The 19740-nt window shown below is 38.6% G+C and overlaps 2 protein-coding genes across 4 annotated transcripts in view; one reads left to right on the top strand and one right to left on the bottom strand.

Moving 5' to 3' along the window:
* Positions 1–19740, bottom strand: part of IL1RAPL2 (interleukin 1 receptor accessory protein like 2) — a 1155228-nt gene that overhangs the window by 531834 nt on the left and 603654 nt on the right. The window lies entirely within an intron of this gene.
* TEX13A (testis expressed 13A) lies at positions 12345–14012 on the top strand. Its single transcript, XM_027053380.2, has 3 exons — positions 12345–12379; positions 12637–13127; positions 13235–14012. The coding sequence occupies exons 2-3, from the start codon at positions 12669–12671 to the stop codon at positions 13925–13927; spliced, it is 1152 nt and encodes a 383-aa protein (XP_026909181.1). The 5' UTR covers positions 12345–12379; positions 12637–12668; the 3' UTR covers positions 13928–14012.

Here is a 19740-nt window from a genome sequence, read left to right as displayed (position 1 = left end):
AAATTATAAATTATGTAGGTCAAGCTAAAAGCACCTTCATTAACTTGGGATAGGGATGAGGGCAGGGAACACAAACTGGGGATTGCTGATGGTTGAAGGAGAAAATGTTTCTGTTTTCTCTAACTCTAACCCACAAACAACCTGAGGCCCGGGTTCTGCATGAATTCATGCTTGTTCTGGTCTCTAGCATGTGGAAGGCTGCTAGCAAATTGCTTGTTAACCCACAAACAAGCCCTAGTATAAAGTCCTTAACGATGACCAAGGTCTCTGGAACTCGAAGACAGGGCCAGGTGGGAGTCCTACTGTCTCCATTACTGACCTGGGGTCAGTATGATCAAGGCTGTCTGACAGACTGAGACTCAGGTTGATTTTTTATTGGTTGTATTATCTAGCTCTGGCACAGTTCCCACTAATAATCTTGCATTATTTAGATGTTATTTAGAAAAATGCCCCAGGCCAGTTCTATTTAAAATATTTCCTGCAACTGAGACCTAAAAATGTTACTTTTCTTTCATTAGGTACAATTAGAGCTGTGAAAGTTTGAGGAGGCAGACTGATGAGTGTGCAACAATAGAGACTGTACTTTTTTTCTGACCTCCCTTCACATCCTGAGGATAAGGAGAACATTCAGGCTCAATATGAGAGAAGTGACTTTGCTGTGATACTACAGAAGGGCCTTACAATTGTATGCATTTCTAAACATTCAAGTGCTTCCTCATCTCTTATCTTACTTAATTCTGCCAATAATCCAGGAAAATGTTCAGGGTAGGTATCATCTACACTTTTCAGAGGACTAAAATGTAGACACAGAGAAGACAAATAATTCAGTTAAGCCCATATAGATGGTTAGTGGATTAGAACCCAGGTTTTGACTGTTAGCCCCTGGCTACACCCAGAACTTGATGCTAATATGGGTTAACAGCCAAACTAACTTGTGGTTATCCACACAAACTTGGGGGAGCTCATAGAAATAAATGTAAATGTGTAAAGGTAACATTTAAAGAATAATGTCAATACGCATAGTACAGAAGAATTTGTAAATTGATGAAGAAATCCCACTTGCCATTCCAAAGATTTCATATTAGCTACTATATAGGTCATAACTTATACTTTTTCCCAGAAGTATTTCTAAGGGCAAATGTTGATCAATCTTGGGTTCCCTGACAGGAATAGTAAGATCATACATAAAAAACCCAGATGCCTCTTTCTAACTCCCATTTATATAATATGCTTATACTATAAAATTTTAAGTTTTATTTCTGAATTTGAGTTTATGTAAACTTTTTATATCACTAGAGCTAACCTATTAAAAAAAAAACTAAATAAATTAGGGAATTTTTTCATGTCTAAAAGCAGAAGCCCAGACAAAATACCTCAGGATATACTTGAAACTTTTCTAAATGGTTCCCTCAATTGTTTTATCCTCCTTTCAAGTTACTTTCTTTGCAAATTCCAGAACCATCTAATGACCAGTAAACTAAAACTTTGTTTTCTGAAATTTTTGAAATGTTAATTGACTGCTACACAAAACTATCATTTCATCAATCTACCACCCTTGGATGATATTGTCCCACTGGAAACATAAGAACTATGAACTGATATCATTATCAAATTCAGGGAAATGAAGTAAATTAATAAACAAATAAAATCTTAAGCCCTTTGATGACTTACATTCCTTAAAAATTATTACAAAAGTAGAAAATTTTATGAAAAATATCTTTGACCTTGTTGGAAAGACCTTCAGATAAGTACAAAAATAAGCACATATAACTGCAAGCATGCAATGTTAATGCTTTAAAAGAACAAGAAAGGAAAAACAGAGGACAGAAATTACTAATATCAGAACGGAAAAACAGGATATCACTACAGTTCCTATAGATATTTAAAGAATAATAAAGGAATACTACAAACAACTCTATGCCCACAAATACGATAGCCTAGATGAAACGGATCAATTTCTTGAAAGGCACAATCTGCCAAAACTCACACAAGAAGAAACAGACCTACAGAAATATGAATAGGCCTACAGCTATTAAAGAAATTGAATCAATATTTAATAACCTTCCAAAAAATAAAACACCAAGTCCAGATGGATTCACTGGCAAATTCTACCAAATACTTAGGATGAAATTATACCAAATTCTCTACAATCTCTTTCAGAAGATAGAAGCAGATGGAGTACTTCCTAACTGATTCTATGAAGCCAGCATTAGTCTAATACCAACACCAAAGACATTACAAGAAAACTACAGACTGATATCTTTCATGAACATAAATGCACAATCCTCAACAGAATATTAGGAAATCAAACCCAGTAATGTATAAAAGTAACTATATCCCAGGGACACCTGGGCAGCTCAGTCAGTTGAGCATCCAACTCTTGATTTTGACTCAGGTCATGATCACATGGTTGTGGGATCGAGCAGTATGTCAGGCTCTGCATGGAGCCAGCTTAAGATTCTCTCTCCTCCATGGCCCCTCTACTCCACTCGTGTGCACACTCTATCTCTAAAATAAAAAAAATAGGGGTGCCTGGGTGGCTCAGTCGGTTGAGTGTCTGACTTCGGCTCAGGTCGTGACCTCACGGTCTGCCCCAAGTCAGGCTCTGTGTTGACAGCTCTGAGCCTGGAGCCTGCTTCGGATTCTCTCTCTCTCTCTCTCTCTCTCTCTCTTTCTCTCTCTCTCTCTGCCCCTCCCCCGCTCATGTTCTCTCTGTGTCTCAGAAATAAACATTAAAAAAATAAAAATAAATAAATAAATAAATAAATAAATAAATAAATTATAGTAAAATACTAAAAAAGGTAATCGTACCCCACAACCAAGTAGGATTTATCCCAGATGTGGAAAGTTGGTTCAAATATTCAAAAATCAGGGGCACTTGGGTGGCTTGGTTGTTTAATCATCAGACTCTTGATGTAGGCTCAGGTCATGATTTCATGGTTTGTGATATCAAGCACCTCACTGGTTTCTGCACTGACAGCATGGACCCTGCTTGGGATTCTTCTCTTCACTTCTCTCTGTCCCTCACCTGCTTGCACACACACTCTCTCACTCCCTCTCTCTCTCTCAAAGTAAGAAACATAAAAAATCAAATATCAATTAATGTAGTTCATCACATTAACAGGCTAAAGAAGAAAAATTACATGACCATATCAGTAGATGCAGGAAAAGCAGTTAACAAAATCCAACGTCCATTCATGATAAAAAAAAGTAAAAAATAAAAAATAAACAAAAAAAAACTCTCAACAAACTAGGACTAGAGGGAAAATTCCTCAACTCAGTAAAGAGTATCTATGAAAAAAAAACTATAGCTAACATTATATTTCATGATAATAAACTACAAGATTTCCCATTAAAATTAGGAATAAGGCAAGACTGTCCCCTGTCACCATTCCTATTCAACATCATACTGAAAGTCTCAGCTAATACAATAGATAAAAAAAGGAAATATCTCATTGATTCAAAAGGAAGAAATAAAATCATCTTTGTTCATAGATGTATGATTGATCTATACATATAGATGACCCATGCAAAAAATCTGAAAGAGTTAACAAAACACCTGAAATTAGTAAGCAAGTAACTAGTAACTAGCAAGGCTCCAGGATATAAGGTTAATACACAAAAGTCAATTGCTTTCACATATGCAAGCAATGAAAAAGTTATTAATTTGAAATTAAAAACATGATATCACTTACATTAGAAACCCCCAAAATGAAATACTTAGGTATGTATCTAACAAAATATGTACAAGATCTACATGAGGATAACTACAAAACCGAGAAGACCAAAATTGGAGGACTGATACTATCTGACTTTAAGACCCACTCTAAAGCTACAGTAATTAAGACAGAACAGACAAACAGCTCAGTGGAATAGAATATCAAGCCTGGGAATAGATGCATATAAATATAGTCAACTGATCTTTGACAAAGAAGAAAATGCAACACAATAGAGCAAAGAATGTCTTTTCAACAAACAAATGGTACTAGAACAACTAGACATCTGCATGCATATAAAAAAATGAATCTAGACTCAGATCTTTACACCCACCATGAAAAAGAATTCAAAATGGATCACAGACTTAAATGTAAAATGCAAAACTATAAAATTTCTAGAAAACAACATAGGGAAATCTAGATGACCTTGGATATAGCAATGACTTTTTAATTACAAGATCAAGGACATGATCTGTGACAAATAACTGACTGCTAATAAAATTAAAAAACTTCAGCTCTACAAATGACAATGTTAAGAGAATTAGAAAACAAGCCACAGACTGAGAGAAAATATTAGCAGAAGACACATCTAATAAAGGATTGCTATCCAAAGTATACAAATAATTCTTAAAACTCCACAATAACAAAAAAACATAGGCCAAAGACCTTAACAGAAACCTCATCAAAGAGATAAAATATACAGATGGCAAATAAACATTTGAAAATATGTATATCATATGTCACCAGGGAAATGCAAATGAAAACAAACCTGCACTACAACTGCATACCTATTAAAATGGCCCAAATCCAGAACACTAACAACACCAAATGCTAGTAAGGATGTGGAGTAACAGGAACTCTCATTCATTGCTGGTAGGAATGCAAAATGGCACAGCAACTTAGAAGATAGTTTGGAAGTTTCTTACAAAACTAAACATATCCTTATATGATCTAGCATTTATATTCTTCGATAACTACCCAAAGGAGGGAAAAATTATGTCTTCATAAGAGCCTGCACACAGATGTTTATAGAAGTTTTGTTAGTAATTGCCAAAACTTTGAAGTAACCAAGATATCCTTTAGTACTTGAATGTATAAAGAATATACGGCACATACAGATAATGGAATATTATTAAGAGCTAAAAATAAATGAGCTCTCAAGCCATGGAAAGATATAGAGGAACATTAAACGCATATTACTAAGTAAAAGAAGCCAATGAGTAAAGGCTACATACTGTAAAATTCCAGCTATATGACACTTGGAAAAGGCAAAACTACGGAGACACTAAAAAGATTGGTGATTGCCAAGAGTTGGGAGGAGAGATGGATAGGTGGAACACAAAGGACTTTAAAGGTAGTGAAAATACTCTGTATGATACCATAATGATGGATATATGCCATTATACATTTGTGCAAACCCATAGAAAATACAACACCAAGAGTGAACCACAATGAAAAGTATGGATTTTGGATAATGATGCTTCAATGTAGGTTAATCAATTGTAGTAAATATTCACTCTGGCAGTGGCTACTGATAATGGGGTATGCATGTGGGGGCAGGAGGTACATCGTAAATTTCTGTACTTTCCTCTCAATTTTGCTGTGAACCCAAAAACAGCTGAAAACTTCCCTAATCTGGGGAAAGAAACAGACATCCAGATCCATGAGGCACAGAGAATTCTCATCAAAATCAACAAAAGCAGGCCAACACCAAGACATACTGTAATTAAATTTGAAAAACATAGTGATAATAACAAAATCCTAAAAGCATGAAGATAAAATAAGTCCTTCACTTACAAAGAAGGAACCATAAATCTAGCTGCAGATTTCTCAAAAGAAACTTGGCAGGCCAGAAAGGAGTGGCATGATACATTTAAAATGCTGAATGGGAAAAATCTGCAACAAAGAATACTCTATGCATCAAGGCTACCATTCAGAACACAAGGAGAGATGAAGAGTTTCCCAGATTAAAAAACAAAAACAAAAACAAAAACAAAACTAGAGGAGTTTGTGATCTCCTAAACCAGCCCTGCAAGGTATATTAAAGGGGACTTTTTGAATGCAAAAGAGAAAAACAAAAATGGCAAAGACAAGAAAGGATCAGAGAAAATCTCCACAAACAATGACAAAACAAGTAATACGATGGCACTAAGTACATATCTATCAATAATTACTCTGAATATAAAAAGACTAAATGCTCCAATAAAATGACACAGGGTGTCATATTGGATTAAAGAAAAAAAAAGACCCATCTATATGGTGCCTACAAGAGACTCATTTTAAACCTAAAACACCTGTAGATTGAAAGTGAGGGGATGGAGAACCATTCATCATGCTAATGGATATCAAAATAAAGCTGGAGTAGCAACACTTATATAGGACAAACTTTACTTTAAAGCAAAGACTGTAACAAAAAACAAAGAAGGGCACCATATCATAATAAAGGGGACAATCCAACAAGAAGATGTAACTATTGTAAATATTTATTCATTCGATATGAAAGCATCCAAATATATAAAACAATCAACAACAAACATAAACATAACTGATAATAATACAATACCAGTAGGAGTCTTTAACACCCCACTTATATCAATATATCATCTAAATATATAATCAACATGGAAACAATGGCTTTGAATTACACACTGGACAGACGGACTTAACAGATATACTCAGAATATTCCATCCTAAAAGACCAGAATATACATTCTTTTCAAGTACACATGGGACATTCTCCAGAATAGATCATGTATTAGGTCACAAATCAGGCCTCAACAAATACAAAAAGATTGAGATCATACTATGTATATTTTCTGGCAACAACACTGTGAAACTTGAAGTCAATCACAAGAAAAAAACTTGGAAAGACCATAAATACATGCAGGTTGAACAATATATTACTAAACAGTGAATGGGTCAACCAGGAAATCAAAGAAGACATAAAAACAATACACAAAAAAAATAAAAATGAGAACAAAATAGTCCAAAACCTTAGCGATGCAGCAAAAGCATTCCTAAAAGGAAAGTTAAGAGCAATATAGACCTACTTCAAGAAGAAAGAAAAATCTCAAATACATAACATATCCTTACAAGTAAAAGAGCCAGAAAAAGAATAAACAAAGCCTAAATCCAGCAGAAGAAAGAAATAATAAAGATTATAATATGTAATAAGTCTAATAAAATTATATATAATAAAAACATATAATTATGATAAAAGATTATAATTATAGTAAGGTAGAAATAAATGATATAGATATTAAAAAATATAATAGATCAGTGAAGCCAGGAGGTGTTTCTTTGAAAATATCAATAAAATTGATTGATAAACCTCTACCCAGACTTATAAAAAAGAAAAGAGAAAGGACCCAAATAAATAAAATCACAAATGACAGAGGATAAATAACAACCAACACCACAGAAATACAAACAATTATAAGAGAATCATATGAAAAACCATATCCCAAAATATTGAACAACCTGGAAAAAAATGGATAAATTCGTATAAACATAAACTACCAAAACTGAAACAGGAAGAAACAGAAAACTTGAACAGACTGATAAACAGGAAAGAAAATGAACCAGTCATTAAAAAAAAATCTCCCGACAAATGAAAGTCCAGGGCCAGATGGCTTCATAGGTGAACTCTACCAAAAATTTTATGAAGAGTTAATACCAATACTTCTCAAACTATTCTAAAAATAGAAAAGGAAGAAAAACTTACAAATTCGTTCTATGAGACAAGCATTGCCCTGATGCCAAAACCAAATAAAGACCCCACTAAAAAAGTGAACTATAATGTCTCTGATGAACACTGATGTGAAAATTCTCAATAAAATGCCAGCAAACTGAATCCCGTAGTATATTAAAAGAATCATTCACTATGATCAAGTGGGATTTATTCCCAGGCTGCAAGGGATATACCACAAATGAAATCAATCTGATATACCACATTAATAAAAAAACAAAAAGGATAAGAACCATATGATCTCTTCAATAGATGCAGAAAAAGCATTTGACAAAGTACAATATACATTCATGATAAAAATCCTCAATAAAGTAGGGATAGAGGGAGCATGCCTTAACATAACAAAGATTATACACACACACAAAAAAACACCACAGCTAATATCATCCTCAATGGAGAAAAACTGACAGTTTTTCCCTTAAGGTCAAGGGAATGTCGACTCTTACCACTGTTATTTAACATTGTACTTGAAGTCCTAGTCTCAGCAATTAGACAACAAAAAGAAATAAAAGGCATCCAAATTGACAAGGAAGAAGTAAAACTTTCACTATCCACAGAACACATGATATTCTATGTAGAAAACCACACAATTGCTAGAACTGATATAGGAATTCACTAAAGTCAAAAGATACATAATTAACATCCAGAAATCTGTTGCACTGCTATACACCAATAATGAATCAGAAGAAAGACAAATTAAGGAACCTATCCCATTTATAATTGCACCAAAAATAATAATATACCCAGGAATAAACCTAACCAAAGAGGTAAGAGATCTGTATTCTGAAAACTATAAAACACTTATGAAAGAAATTGAAGAGGACACAAAGAAATGGAAAGATTTTCCATGCATATGGATTGACAGAACAAATATTGTTAAACTGTCTATACTACCCAAAGCAATCTACACATTTAATGCAATCTCTATCAAAATACCAACAGCATTTTTCACAGAAATAGAACAAACAATCCTAAAATTTGTATGGAACCATAAAAGACCCTGAATAGCCAAAGCAACTTTGAAAAAAAAAAAAAAAAAAAAAGCAAAGCTGGAGGCATCACAATCCCAGACTTCAAGTTGTATTACAAAACTGTACTGATCAAAACAGTATAGTGCTGTCATAAAAACAGACACACAGATCAATAGAACAGAATAGAAAACATAGAAATGAACCCAGAAATATGTGGTCAATTAATCATCAACAAAGCAGGAAAGATGATCTAATAGGAAAAAGACAATCTCTTCCACAAATGGTCTTGGGAAAACTGGACAGCAACATGCAAAAGAATGAAAGTGGGGTTGTCTGGGTGACTCAGTCAGTTAAACATCAAACTGTTGATTTGGGCTCAGGTCATTATCTCATAGTTGGTGAGATCAAGCCCCACATTGGGCTCTGTGCTGACAGCATGGAGCCTGTTTGAGATTCTCTATCTCCCTCTCTCTCTGTCCCTCCCTTGCTCATACTCTCCCCCTCTCTCAAAATAAATAAGCATTAAAAAAGAAGAATGAAACTGGACCACTTCATTACACCATACACAAAAAACAAATTCAAAATGGATTAAAGACCTAAGTGTGAGACCTGAAACCATAAAAATCCTAGAAGATAACAGAAGCAGTGACCTATCTGATATCAGTCATAACGACTTGTTTCTAGATATGTCTCCTGAGGCATGGGAAACAAGAGCAAAAATTAACCATTGGGACTACATCAAAATAAAAAGCTTCTGCATAGTGAAGGAAATTATCAATAAAACTAAACAACTTTGGAATGGGAGAAGATATTTGCAAGTAACATATCTGATAAGAGGTTAGTATCCAAAATCTATTAAGAATTTATCAAACCCAACACCCCCAAAATTGAATAATCCAATTAAAAATGAGCAGTAGACATGAATAGATATTTTTCAAAGAATACATACAGTTGGCCAACAGACACATGAAAAGATGCTCAACATCACTCACCATCAGAGAAATACAAATCAAAAGTACACTGAGATACCACCTCACATTTCTCAGAAAGGCTAAAATCAGAAACACAAGAAATAACAAGTGTTGCTGAGGATGTGGAAAAAAAGGAACCCTCATGCACTGTTGGTGGGAATGCAAACTGGTGCAGCCATTCTGGAAAACAGTATGGAGATTTCTCAAAAAGTCAAAAATATATCTACTCCATAATCCAGCAAATTAACTACTAGGTATTTACCCAAAGAATACAAAAATACTAATTCAAAGGCATACATGCGCCCTGAAGTTTATAGCAACATTATCTATAATAGCAAAATATGAAATAGCCCAAATGTCCATATACATACACATACCACAGCTTCTTTATCTATTCATCAGTACATGGACATTTGGGCTGTTTCATATTTTACTATTATAGATAATGCTGTATATATATATATAGATAATATATAGGGTGAAATCTTGCCATTTTCAATGATAAGGATGGGGCTATAAAGTATTTTGCTAAGCAAAATAAGTCAGTCAGAGAAAGCCAAATACCATGTAATTTCACCCATGTGCAGAATTTAAGAAACAGAACAAATGATCATAGGGGTAAAAATGAGAGGGGCAAACCAAAAAACAGACTCTTAACAAAAGGGAACAAACTGCTGTTCACCAGAGAGGAGGAGAGTGGGAGGATGGGTGAAATAGATGATGGAGATTAAGGAGTGCACTTGTGATGAACACTGAGTGTTTTATGTAAGTGTTGAATCACTATATTGTACACCTGAAATTAATATTACACTGTATATTAACTAACCGGAATTTAAATCAAAACAAGTAAATGATTTACCTTAATCTTTTAAAAGCATTTATAAGCAGAAGTGGAAGAATGATAGCATACAGATACAAGTGATCACAAGCTGAAGTCCATGTTAAAAGAGTTATGGAAGGAATAAAAAAGGGTAAAAAAATGTTCTGAGTCCAAAATCAGAGTAGGCAGAGTAAGCAAGTCAGTTATAAAACCATGAGTGAGAATGGAGAGTGGTAAGAAAAGAGCTATTCTCTGCACTCTGTTCTTCTTGCTGTATATCTTCTCCCTGGGTTATTTCAACCACTACTTTGAATCCAATTTCCATTTTTCAATACTATATCTCCAGCCCTGATGTCTCTCCTAGTACTAGACTCATATATCTAACTGCTTGTGGGGTATCTCTATTAGGATGTCCCACGGGTATCTCAATATCAAGATGTCCACAGGTGATCCCCCTTCCAAACAGCTTCTCTTTTATTCTCCATCTAAGTCTACAGCATCACTATCTACTTAGTTCCCTGTAGCAGAAACCTGGGAATTACCCTACTCATTTTCTCATCCCTGTCCCTGACATTCCTATACATTCTATCAACCAAATAGCTCTCTACACTTTTGTCTCCATTCTAACTTCTACTACCTTAGTTTACATATTGAATTACTGTGGCATCCCCCTAATGGGTCTCCCTGACTCCAGTATCACCCCTCTCTCCTTGCCATTTCAATTTCTATATTATCTCCCAAATGATCTTTCTACAGAAGTCACTCTAGAACAAGCCAAAACATGAACCCTTCCCATTTATTAGTCCCAAGACTAACAAATAAAATACCCAAATTGAAATGGAGAAAAAGGTAACAGTTTAAAAAGAAAGCTAAAACAGTGGGATTTAACTACCTCTGGGATTTAACTACCTTCTTAAGTAATATATTAATGCCTGATACATTATTTTTTTCTCACTATCTGACACAAGACACTTAGAGAAGAAATGTTATCTATTTCAATGTAGGTCATAGAACAAAATGTAATTCTCATATAATAAATAATGAATTTCTAATTTTTCAAATGGAAAAATAAATGAAAACCCAAAATGAGTGTATCTCTGCATGTCCACTTCCTTCACTGCATAAATAATGGCAGAAAAGAGAATGAGGAGAGTTAATTTAGAAAGGTATACTAGGGTAAGAATATAATATTACCCCAAAGAGTTGGTCACAGGAAGCCATCAAATATTTTGAAGCTTGAAAGTAGCATGGTCATAGGAAAGATTGGGAATTAGAAAGAGATTAGAGAATTTATTCATGAGACTATGTGGGCATTCTCTAAATGGGAATGGATGTTAAAAGAAGATTCTGAGATAGTAGCAACAAGACTTGGGACCAATTTCCTATGTTATTAAAGGCAAGTGGTATTGATGATTTTGAGGTTTCTATAGTGAACACAAGAATATAGGAGAATATGAACACAGGAATATAGGAGAATCAACTCTCAGGGGAAAGGGTAAACATTTGGATTTTGGATATATTCGCGATATGCAGGAAATATGAGTTTAGACCAGGAGTTAGCAAACTACAGGCCAAATCCTGCCGGCTACCTATTTTTAAGCATAAGTTTTATTGGAATATGGCCATGCTTATTTCTTCAAGTATTTCTTAGGACTGCTTTTATGCTGTAAATATTTGGGACAGAGGTCCTTTGCCTACAATGCCTCAAATAATTATTACTTGGCCCTTTACATAAACAATTTTCTGACAGTCATATTCCAATTCAGGAGATTCTAGAATAGGAGATACAACATCTTCCTGGCGAGGAGGCTTTTTTTCTTGTTCTAGAATATTCCACTTCTAAGAGGGGAGGGGCTCCTGATGTGGGACAAACCATTTTAGTGGGGGTGGAGAGTGGGGGGTGAAATTTTTTTACTTGATCACAAGTGTTTCAAATTCTCAGTTCTGTCTTTTCTGATCACTCCTGTTTCCTCCCCACTTCAAGGACTTGCAACATTGTAGCGGGTTCCCTTATGTCCTGGGGCAGATGGAGGGCCTTCCTTGTGCATTCCCTCCCACCCCTACTATCTCTCGAAGTTGGAACAGTCCCACGGTAAAAGCCTCTAGGGTTTGCTTAGAGACTTCCTTTCCTTGGAGCCCCTGGAGGGAAAGAGGTGCGCTTTCTCGCTTTCTCTTTAGGTTCTGTAGGCAGGCATGGGAGGTCTGTACCTCCTCTAATCCTAGCTAGGGAGGTAAGACCTGGTGAGAAGTGTACTATGGCAAGGCAAGCCAGTCAGTGGTCTTTATGAGGGTCTCAGGAGGGTTGGGCGGAGCAATCAAAAGAGAAGCTACAGAGGGGGGAGGGGAGGGCTAAAGGGGGGAAAGGATTAAAGGGGAGAGGAGGGTGCAACTGGTTGATTCATCCCCGCAGGGCCAGACAAGCCCCTAAAGCCCTCAGCCATCATGGCCTTGAAACCCGAAGACTCCAGTGGTGGGTTCCAGCACGGCAACGTGGTGGCTTTCATCAATGAGAAGATGGCCGGGCACACGAAAGGCCCCGAGTTCTACCTCGAAAATATATCTCAGTCCTGGGAGGAAGTGGAGAACAAGCTCAAGGCCATCCTGGAGGACAGCACAGTGTCCAGTGAGGCCAAAGACGCCTGTGCCTGGAGCAGCCTGGCCCTAGGTGTGCGCTTTGCCCGCAGGCAGGGCCAGTTACATGGGCACAGGGTGCACTGGCTGCAGGACTTCGCCAAACTGCATAAGTCCGCTGCAGAGACCTTGGCCTCAGACCTAAAGGAGCTCACAGCACAGCAGGAGATAGAGCGCAGAGAGGCAACCTTCCGTCTGCAGCAAACACAGGCAAACTTGGCGGAGATACGGAAGGAAAGGGACCTCCTGAGGTGGAAGCTCCTGCGGGCTGTAAGATTGCCTCAACTTGGTCCCTGCCCCCTCTCCTGGCCCTATCTCCTTGCCCCACCCCCTCACTACCCCCAGAATGGGTCTCAACCCTGCCTACTTCTCTGCAGGAGCTGGAGTCTTCGCGGGAGCGGGTGCAGGTTGCAGAGGAGCCAGGCTTGGCCACTGCCAGTGACGCTGGGACAGAAGGAGCAGGTGAGGAGGAAGAGGTGGGGGCTGCCACTACTTATGCTACTGCTGCTGGTGCCACAGGAAGAGGAAGAAGACAGAAAGGTGAAGAAGAGACAGAGGCCACAAAGAACCTTGGTGGAGGCCTTGTGCATGTTCTTGGAGCTGAGCAGAAAAATTATACCTCTGGTGGGCAGAGGGAGGGAGATGTCAGGTCAGTGGATACAGCCATGCTTTATTTCTCTGGGAGGATGAAGCCTGGGACCACAGACACACCCTCACCCCTGCCTGTCCAGCTCCCTGCCTCATTCACATACTCCTATGCCTGCCCCTTTTCCCCCTTCCCACCTGCGCCCACACCAACCCCACCAGCAATAATGTTCACCCCAGGAGCTCCATCTCAGATATCTCCCCACTGGAGGCCCTCTGATGTTAACTTGTGGTCTGATGTGGGGTCCCAGGGAACACGCCCTCAAGAATCCCAAAGAGACAACGATCTCCTTCAGCAGAGAAGACCTCCCATATTTCGCAGACCCGGGGATTGGGACTGCCCTTGGTGTAAAGCTGTGAATTTTTCACGGAGGGAAATTTGTTTCCGCTGTGGAAGGGGAATCTGGCTGCAAAACCCCCAGTGAATTCAGAAATAGAATGGAAACATATCCCAATGGGAAATCAATTTTCAGAGGGAGGGGGAGAGATGCGGGAGGGTTTGGGAAGAATGGGGAGAAAAGGAGGGTGGGTGGATGGGGCAAGGGGGTTATGAGAAAGGTGGAAAAGTGGGGTGGGTATGGAGTGGTGGCTGGGGAGGGTGTAGATTAGGTGGTTGGGGGGATAAAACATAGACTTATTTTGATGACCCCCTTTGTGTTCCAGAGCATTAGCATTCCACACCCCAGAAGCACTGTAGCTTCTGTTAGTATGTGTCTCCATTCCCCACCCTAGTACCTGGTGGACCTGAGCAGCCATGTTTGTGACAACCCACCCCTCTTCCCACCTAGGCTGTATATGATTGGAGGAGTGGACATCTGACCCATCCTTAACCACACAGGTTCTTACACTAGAGAACCTGAATAGAGAGGCAGATTCCATAGTCCCATAGTCAGGATGGTGTTGGGCAAGGAAGCAGTGGGTTATTTGGAGTTGGGGCCAAGGTCAGAGTCATGGACACTGAGGCCACAGTTGAGGCCTGACCCTGGCTGTGGGGGAGCAGAACTGTGTGCTTTATAGAGGCCGAGTGTCTTTTAGAGGATGCCAGCATGAGTTCCCAAGGAGCAGACAAGCACAGAGAAGCAAAGGAGTTGATCCTGCAAACCCAGAGATAGAGACAGTGGTGGCCTGACCACTTCCACTTCCTGCAATTGTGTTGCATGAAAATCCACTCTACAGAGATCCCCTTTTCTTTAATTTAACTTGAATGGGTTTCTTCTCTGGACAACCAGATTATTTCCAAGTCAGAAAATGATACCAGAAGAGCAGGGCATCAAAGAAAATGTTGGAACTGACTGGGGAGGTGCATCAGGGAGTGACAGGTAGTGGGGATTCCTGAATCCCATGAGTCTCCAAGAATAAACTGGACAGGAATCTTGTTCATGTTCTGAACAAGTTATATCACAAGAAACAATCAAAACAGGCCTAGGGTTAACTACTTGCTTATGACACAACAGAGATTTCCTGCTCCAAGGGAATCTCAGGACTGCGTGAATACTTTTTTTTAAGTTTATAGTGCAAGTGGGGGAAGGGTAGAGGTGGGGGCAGAGAGAAGAAAATCCCAAACAGGGTCCGCACTGCCAGTAAAGTGCCCAATGTGGGGCTCGAACCCACGAACCGAGAGATCATGACCTGAGCTGAAACCGAGAGTCAGACTCAACTGACTGAGCACCCAAGCGCCCCAGGGCTGCATATAGAGGATGCCAGCATGAACTGCAAGCAAGGACTGCTACCTATGGCTATTCAGCCCCATGACAGAAGAATCCTCCCCAGTACCCAGTAGGCAGAACTGGGTATAGTCACATGCCACTACCAAGGAGGTGAGTCAGCAGCTGATAGTGCCCAGAGGGTTTATTGGTTTAGACCACTGACCAAAGTATGCTGCCATCCTGAGGGATTCTCTTCCCCAGCTCATCACCAGGTTAACAGTGGGAGAAGAATCTGGCTACAAAGCCCTCAGTGAATTCAGAGTGTGGAATAGAACATAGCCCAACCAAGAAAGGGGGAGGGTGATGGTTGTCTGTGTCTCCCCCTCTTATGATTATAAGCTGCATTGAGCAGGGTTAAATGTATGGTTTAGCCCACAGGTGTAAAGATGTTAAGGAGTCATACCTGGACCAGACTGAGACAACTGGAGGAAGCTTGGATGTTACCTGGGGACTGGGGACCTAGAAACTGAGGTTGTCATGGGCCTGGGACATCTCTGCAGCATCTGGGTGTGACTTTGAGTTGTCTCATTTGGGAACAGATACAGATAATCATTTTCAAGATTTGGGGCCAGATCCCTAGCTAGTTATCAAAGGGCCTATACTTGTTAGAAATGTCTTCAGACTTTCACCACCTCAGTACTCTTGATACTTTGGGCTGGATACTTACATGTTTCAGGGAATTGTGCTGTGCATTTAGGTTGCTTGGCAGAATCCCTAGCCTCTACACACTTGGTAACAATAGCACCCACCCCTCCGTTGTGACAACTAAAAATGTGACAACTAATAATGTAACATGTCCACTGGAGGGCAAAATCACCCTTAGTTGGGAACCATTAAGGCAATAAGGTCCTTAGGACTAGTCAGAATAGGGGGAAGAGAGTTGCAAGAAGAGCATGCTCAGCAATGCCCAGGGCTGCAGGGAATGCCCTAAGGAGGTAAAAAGTATTCACTTGGTCTGGTGTTCACTTTTTATTTTTAAGCAAATATGGGTGGAGGAGGGGCAGAAAACAAACCAGGGATTTAGGTGGGAAGGGAAGATGTGCAGTCAGTGAGGGAAGCTCATCAAGGACTCCTGGATGTGAAGAGAAGGAGTGAGATAGGATACCCAGCTGAGAGATACAAAGTTCTTTTGAATTTGGGAGAAACTTGAACCATGGGGAAGGAAACAGCTAAAGAAACCTTGAAGACACAAGAAATATGTAAAAGAAGGAGATAGACCCTGTATACTGTTTTGGAGGCATGTCCATTGTACTATTAAATAAATAAAATATGAAGGCCAATTTTTGCCTGTGAACCAAAACCCCCAAGGTTCCATAAGTGTGCATAAGTATGATATGCATATTATAGGTTTATGTGTGCTTTATGTTATACACTGATGTTTGAAAAAGCATAGAAAATGTCTGGAAAAACTTTTTTTTTCTTTTCAGAAATAAAATGAAGTAGAATGGGGCAAGGGGATAGAGGGTTTCTACTTTATATACTTCTGTGTTGTGAAAATAAAATTATTAAATGTTCACAAATAAAATAAAAGGAAGTAAATTTGCTGGCATGAGGTGGTTTGGAAAGGCCACCTCTTCCTTTGGGATAGGAGAAGAGAGCAGACACTGATATGTGTGGCAAAAAGAAGGGAAATGAAGAGGTTCCCCTTGTGTGTCCCTTAGACAGCATCCCCTTGTGTGTCCCTTCACCCAAGAGTGAGGATGGAAGGGGTGGAGGCTTCTGGGCATTGGCATATTTAAGGAATAACTCATGGTGGGAGGTGGAGAGTGGGATAGCGTAAAGGATCACCAAGCTGCACAGAGGATCCAATTAAGATAGGACCCAAATAAAAGAAAACCAAAGGGGAGGACAATGAGAGAGCCTAGGAGGGCCACTGGAAAGGAAGGTGACTAGTTCTAGGAGGAGCACCAGACACAAATCTCTGGTGTTACAACTTGTTTTCATAACTTATTTTTTTTCAAGAAAAGAGTCAGTTTGTTTGGATTTGGGGTGTATGATTGGTAGGATTTAAGAAAGATACTGGCATTTTCATGATTTCATGAATTACATCCATTTTAAAGTTTTTATTTTCCTAAGTCGAGAAGAACTTAATAAATTAAAATTAATTCCATTTTTATTACTAAATATCTTCAACAAACCCAACAGAGGTGACTGTACTTGGCCTTTGAGCCTTTGGGCTAGCATGCTTAGTGATATGGGTAGCTAAGAAGTAAGACAGCTTTAAAAATGATGGTGCTGGAAGAAAGACCCAGCTCTAATAGGGAAGGGAATGAAAATTATGCAGGTGCCAATGTCTTGGTGAAAAACAGTGATTTTTCCTCTGTAAAAATGGTAATGATGCTCTCTGAGCTTGCATCTGAGATAGTAACAAGCAAAATAGTGAAAGGGAATGACCAGGGAAGGCACCTTTAACCTTCTTTCTAATGACCTATCCACACTCTGGGAGGTCAAGCTTGTCTACACCTTTCTCTAAAATAATGGAAAATAAAAATAAGTCATATTTTATTTAGAAACAACAGTTTTTCCCAACTAAATATATATTGCCTTACTGGTAAAGAGTATGTTCTGGTCTGGAAATAAGAAGGTGTAGATTAGTGTTAACCTGGGTCTTGTGTTAATGAGATCAAGGTGATGCGGAATTCCACATTGCTCTCCTATTTAGCTTTTCTCTGTTTCATAGCCATAGATCTAGGCTGTACCTACCAAATTTTAACCACTATCTTGCCAAGGTGGATCACTTTTCACAGTGGTTAAAGAGTGGGGATGGTTCCACGTGAATTCATCCCCATCCCTGAGAAAACAAGTTGGAGTGCACATTCTGATTGACAGAGTTGAGATCAGCAGCATCTCCTTTTGTTAATAAGGGGAGTCATAAAAAAATCATAAATTTGCCCCCCTTTAAACATACGCTTTCTCCATGGAAACATCATCTCCTAAAAACATGCATTGTTATATGCCTGCAAGTCAAGGCACTTGTTGGTTGTATCTTTTAACTTCTAAGAATTGGTCAGTGTCTTAGTCTCTTAAAGTCTCATAGTCCAAAAATATATCTGAAACCACCATAGAGCAAGGATTAGTTATTGTTAGTTTTGCATTCAGTAAAAAGGCTTTGATAAACCCAGATTCCAGCCAAATTGACCTCCCTGTTTTTCCCTGTGCACAGACCATGTTTTACTGCCTCCTTGCCCTTGAATACTGTTCCATCTGCCTGGGAAGGCCTCCACTATTGCCACCTGTTTAGATCCTCAAGAACTATCTCAAACACCCCTGATTTTATAAGTCAAAATCTATTTTTCCTTAATCTCAACTATCATTTTACCTCTATCTTTCTTTTAAAAAATAAGTTTATTTACATTGACAGAGAGGGAAAGACAGAATCCCAAGCAGTCTCCATGTGGAACTTGACTTGGGGCTTGATCCCATAAACTGTGAGATCATGACCTGAGTTGAAATCAAGAGTTGGAGACTTAACTGACTGAGCCACCCAGTTGACCAATATCTCTATCTTTTTTATATCACACTTTTCACTTTCTTTTATGTGTGATGGAATAAAAAACATTGTTAGTATTGGCAGCTTTCCTCTGCTCCCTCTCCTCTAAAGATAAAATTCTTTTTGGCTGCATAGGTCTTTCCAAATCCAGCAACTTCTGTGGAGATTTTTGGTTTGCCATATAAGTTCCTGAGACTTAACTGTGCATAACAGGTGTATTAGAAAGAAAAAGCTGAAAAATTGCAAGGAAGAGTGCTAGTTTAATTAAGTAACATTGGACGGAGAAGCAAGAGCTTTATACAAAGAAAAAACAAGTTCTCCCAACAAACAAAAGTCCAGGTCCAGATGGCTTCACAGGGGAATTCTACCAAACATTTCAAGAAAATTAGAACGTTAATACCTATTCTCAAACTATTCCAAAACAGAGATGGAAGGAAAACTTCCAAATTCATTCTATGAGGCCAAAATTCCTTGATTCCCAAATCAAATACCTCAGTAAAAAGGAGAATTATAGGACAATATCTTGATGAACATGGATGCAAAAATTCTCAATAAGATACTAGCAAATTGAATCCAACAGTACATGAAAAGAATTATTCACCATGATCAAGTGGGATTTATTCCTGGGCCTCAAGAGTGGTTCAACTCTCAAATCAATCAATGTGATAGACCACATTCATAAAAGAAAGGATAAGAACCATATGAGCCTTTCAATGGATGCATAAAAAGCATTTGACAAAGTATAGCATCCGTTCTTGATAAAAACCCTCAACAAAATAGGGATAATATCAGGGAATATACCTCAACATCATATAAGCCATAAACAAAAACCCACAGCTAATATGCTCAATGGGCAAAAACAGAGATTTTCCTCTATGGTCAGGAACAAGGCAGGGATGTCCACTCTCACCACTTGTATTTTTTAAATTTTTTATATTAAATATAATTTATTGTCAAATTGGTTTCTATACAACACCCAGTGCTCATAGCATTGAGGTGCCCTCCTCAATGCCCATCACCCACGTTCCCCTCTCCCACACCC

Source organism: Acinonyx jubatus, chromosome X, assembly GCF_027475565.1.
Source record: "Acinonyx jubatus isolate Ajub_Pintada_27869175 chromosome X, VMU_Ajub_asm_v1.0, whole genome shotgun sequence".
NCBI lineage: Eukaryota > Metazoa > Chordata > Mammalia > Carnivora > Felidae > Acinonyx > Acinonyx jubatus.
This window is presented reverse-complemented; position numbering and strand designations above follow the sequence as displayed.

What these genes read in the sequence shown, in the direction of transcription:
- TEX13A (XM_027053380.2), top strand. Translation starts at nt 12,669, where the DNA reads ATGGCCTTGAAACCCGAAGACTCCAGTGGTGGGTTCCAGCACGGCAAC. An exon ending in GGTGGAAGCTCCTGCGGGCT is followed by an intron (nt 13,128 to 13,234) that starts GTAAGATTGCCT and finishes ACTTCTCTGCAG; the next exon opens with GAGCTGGAGTCTTCGCGGGA.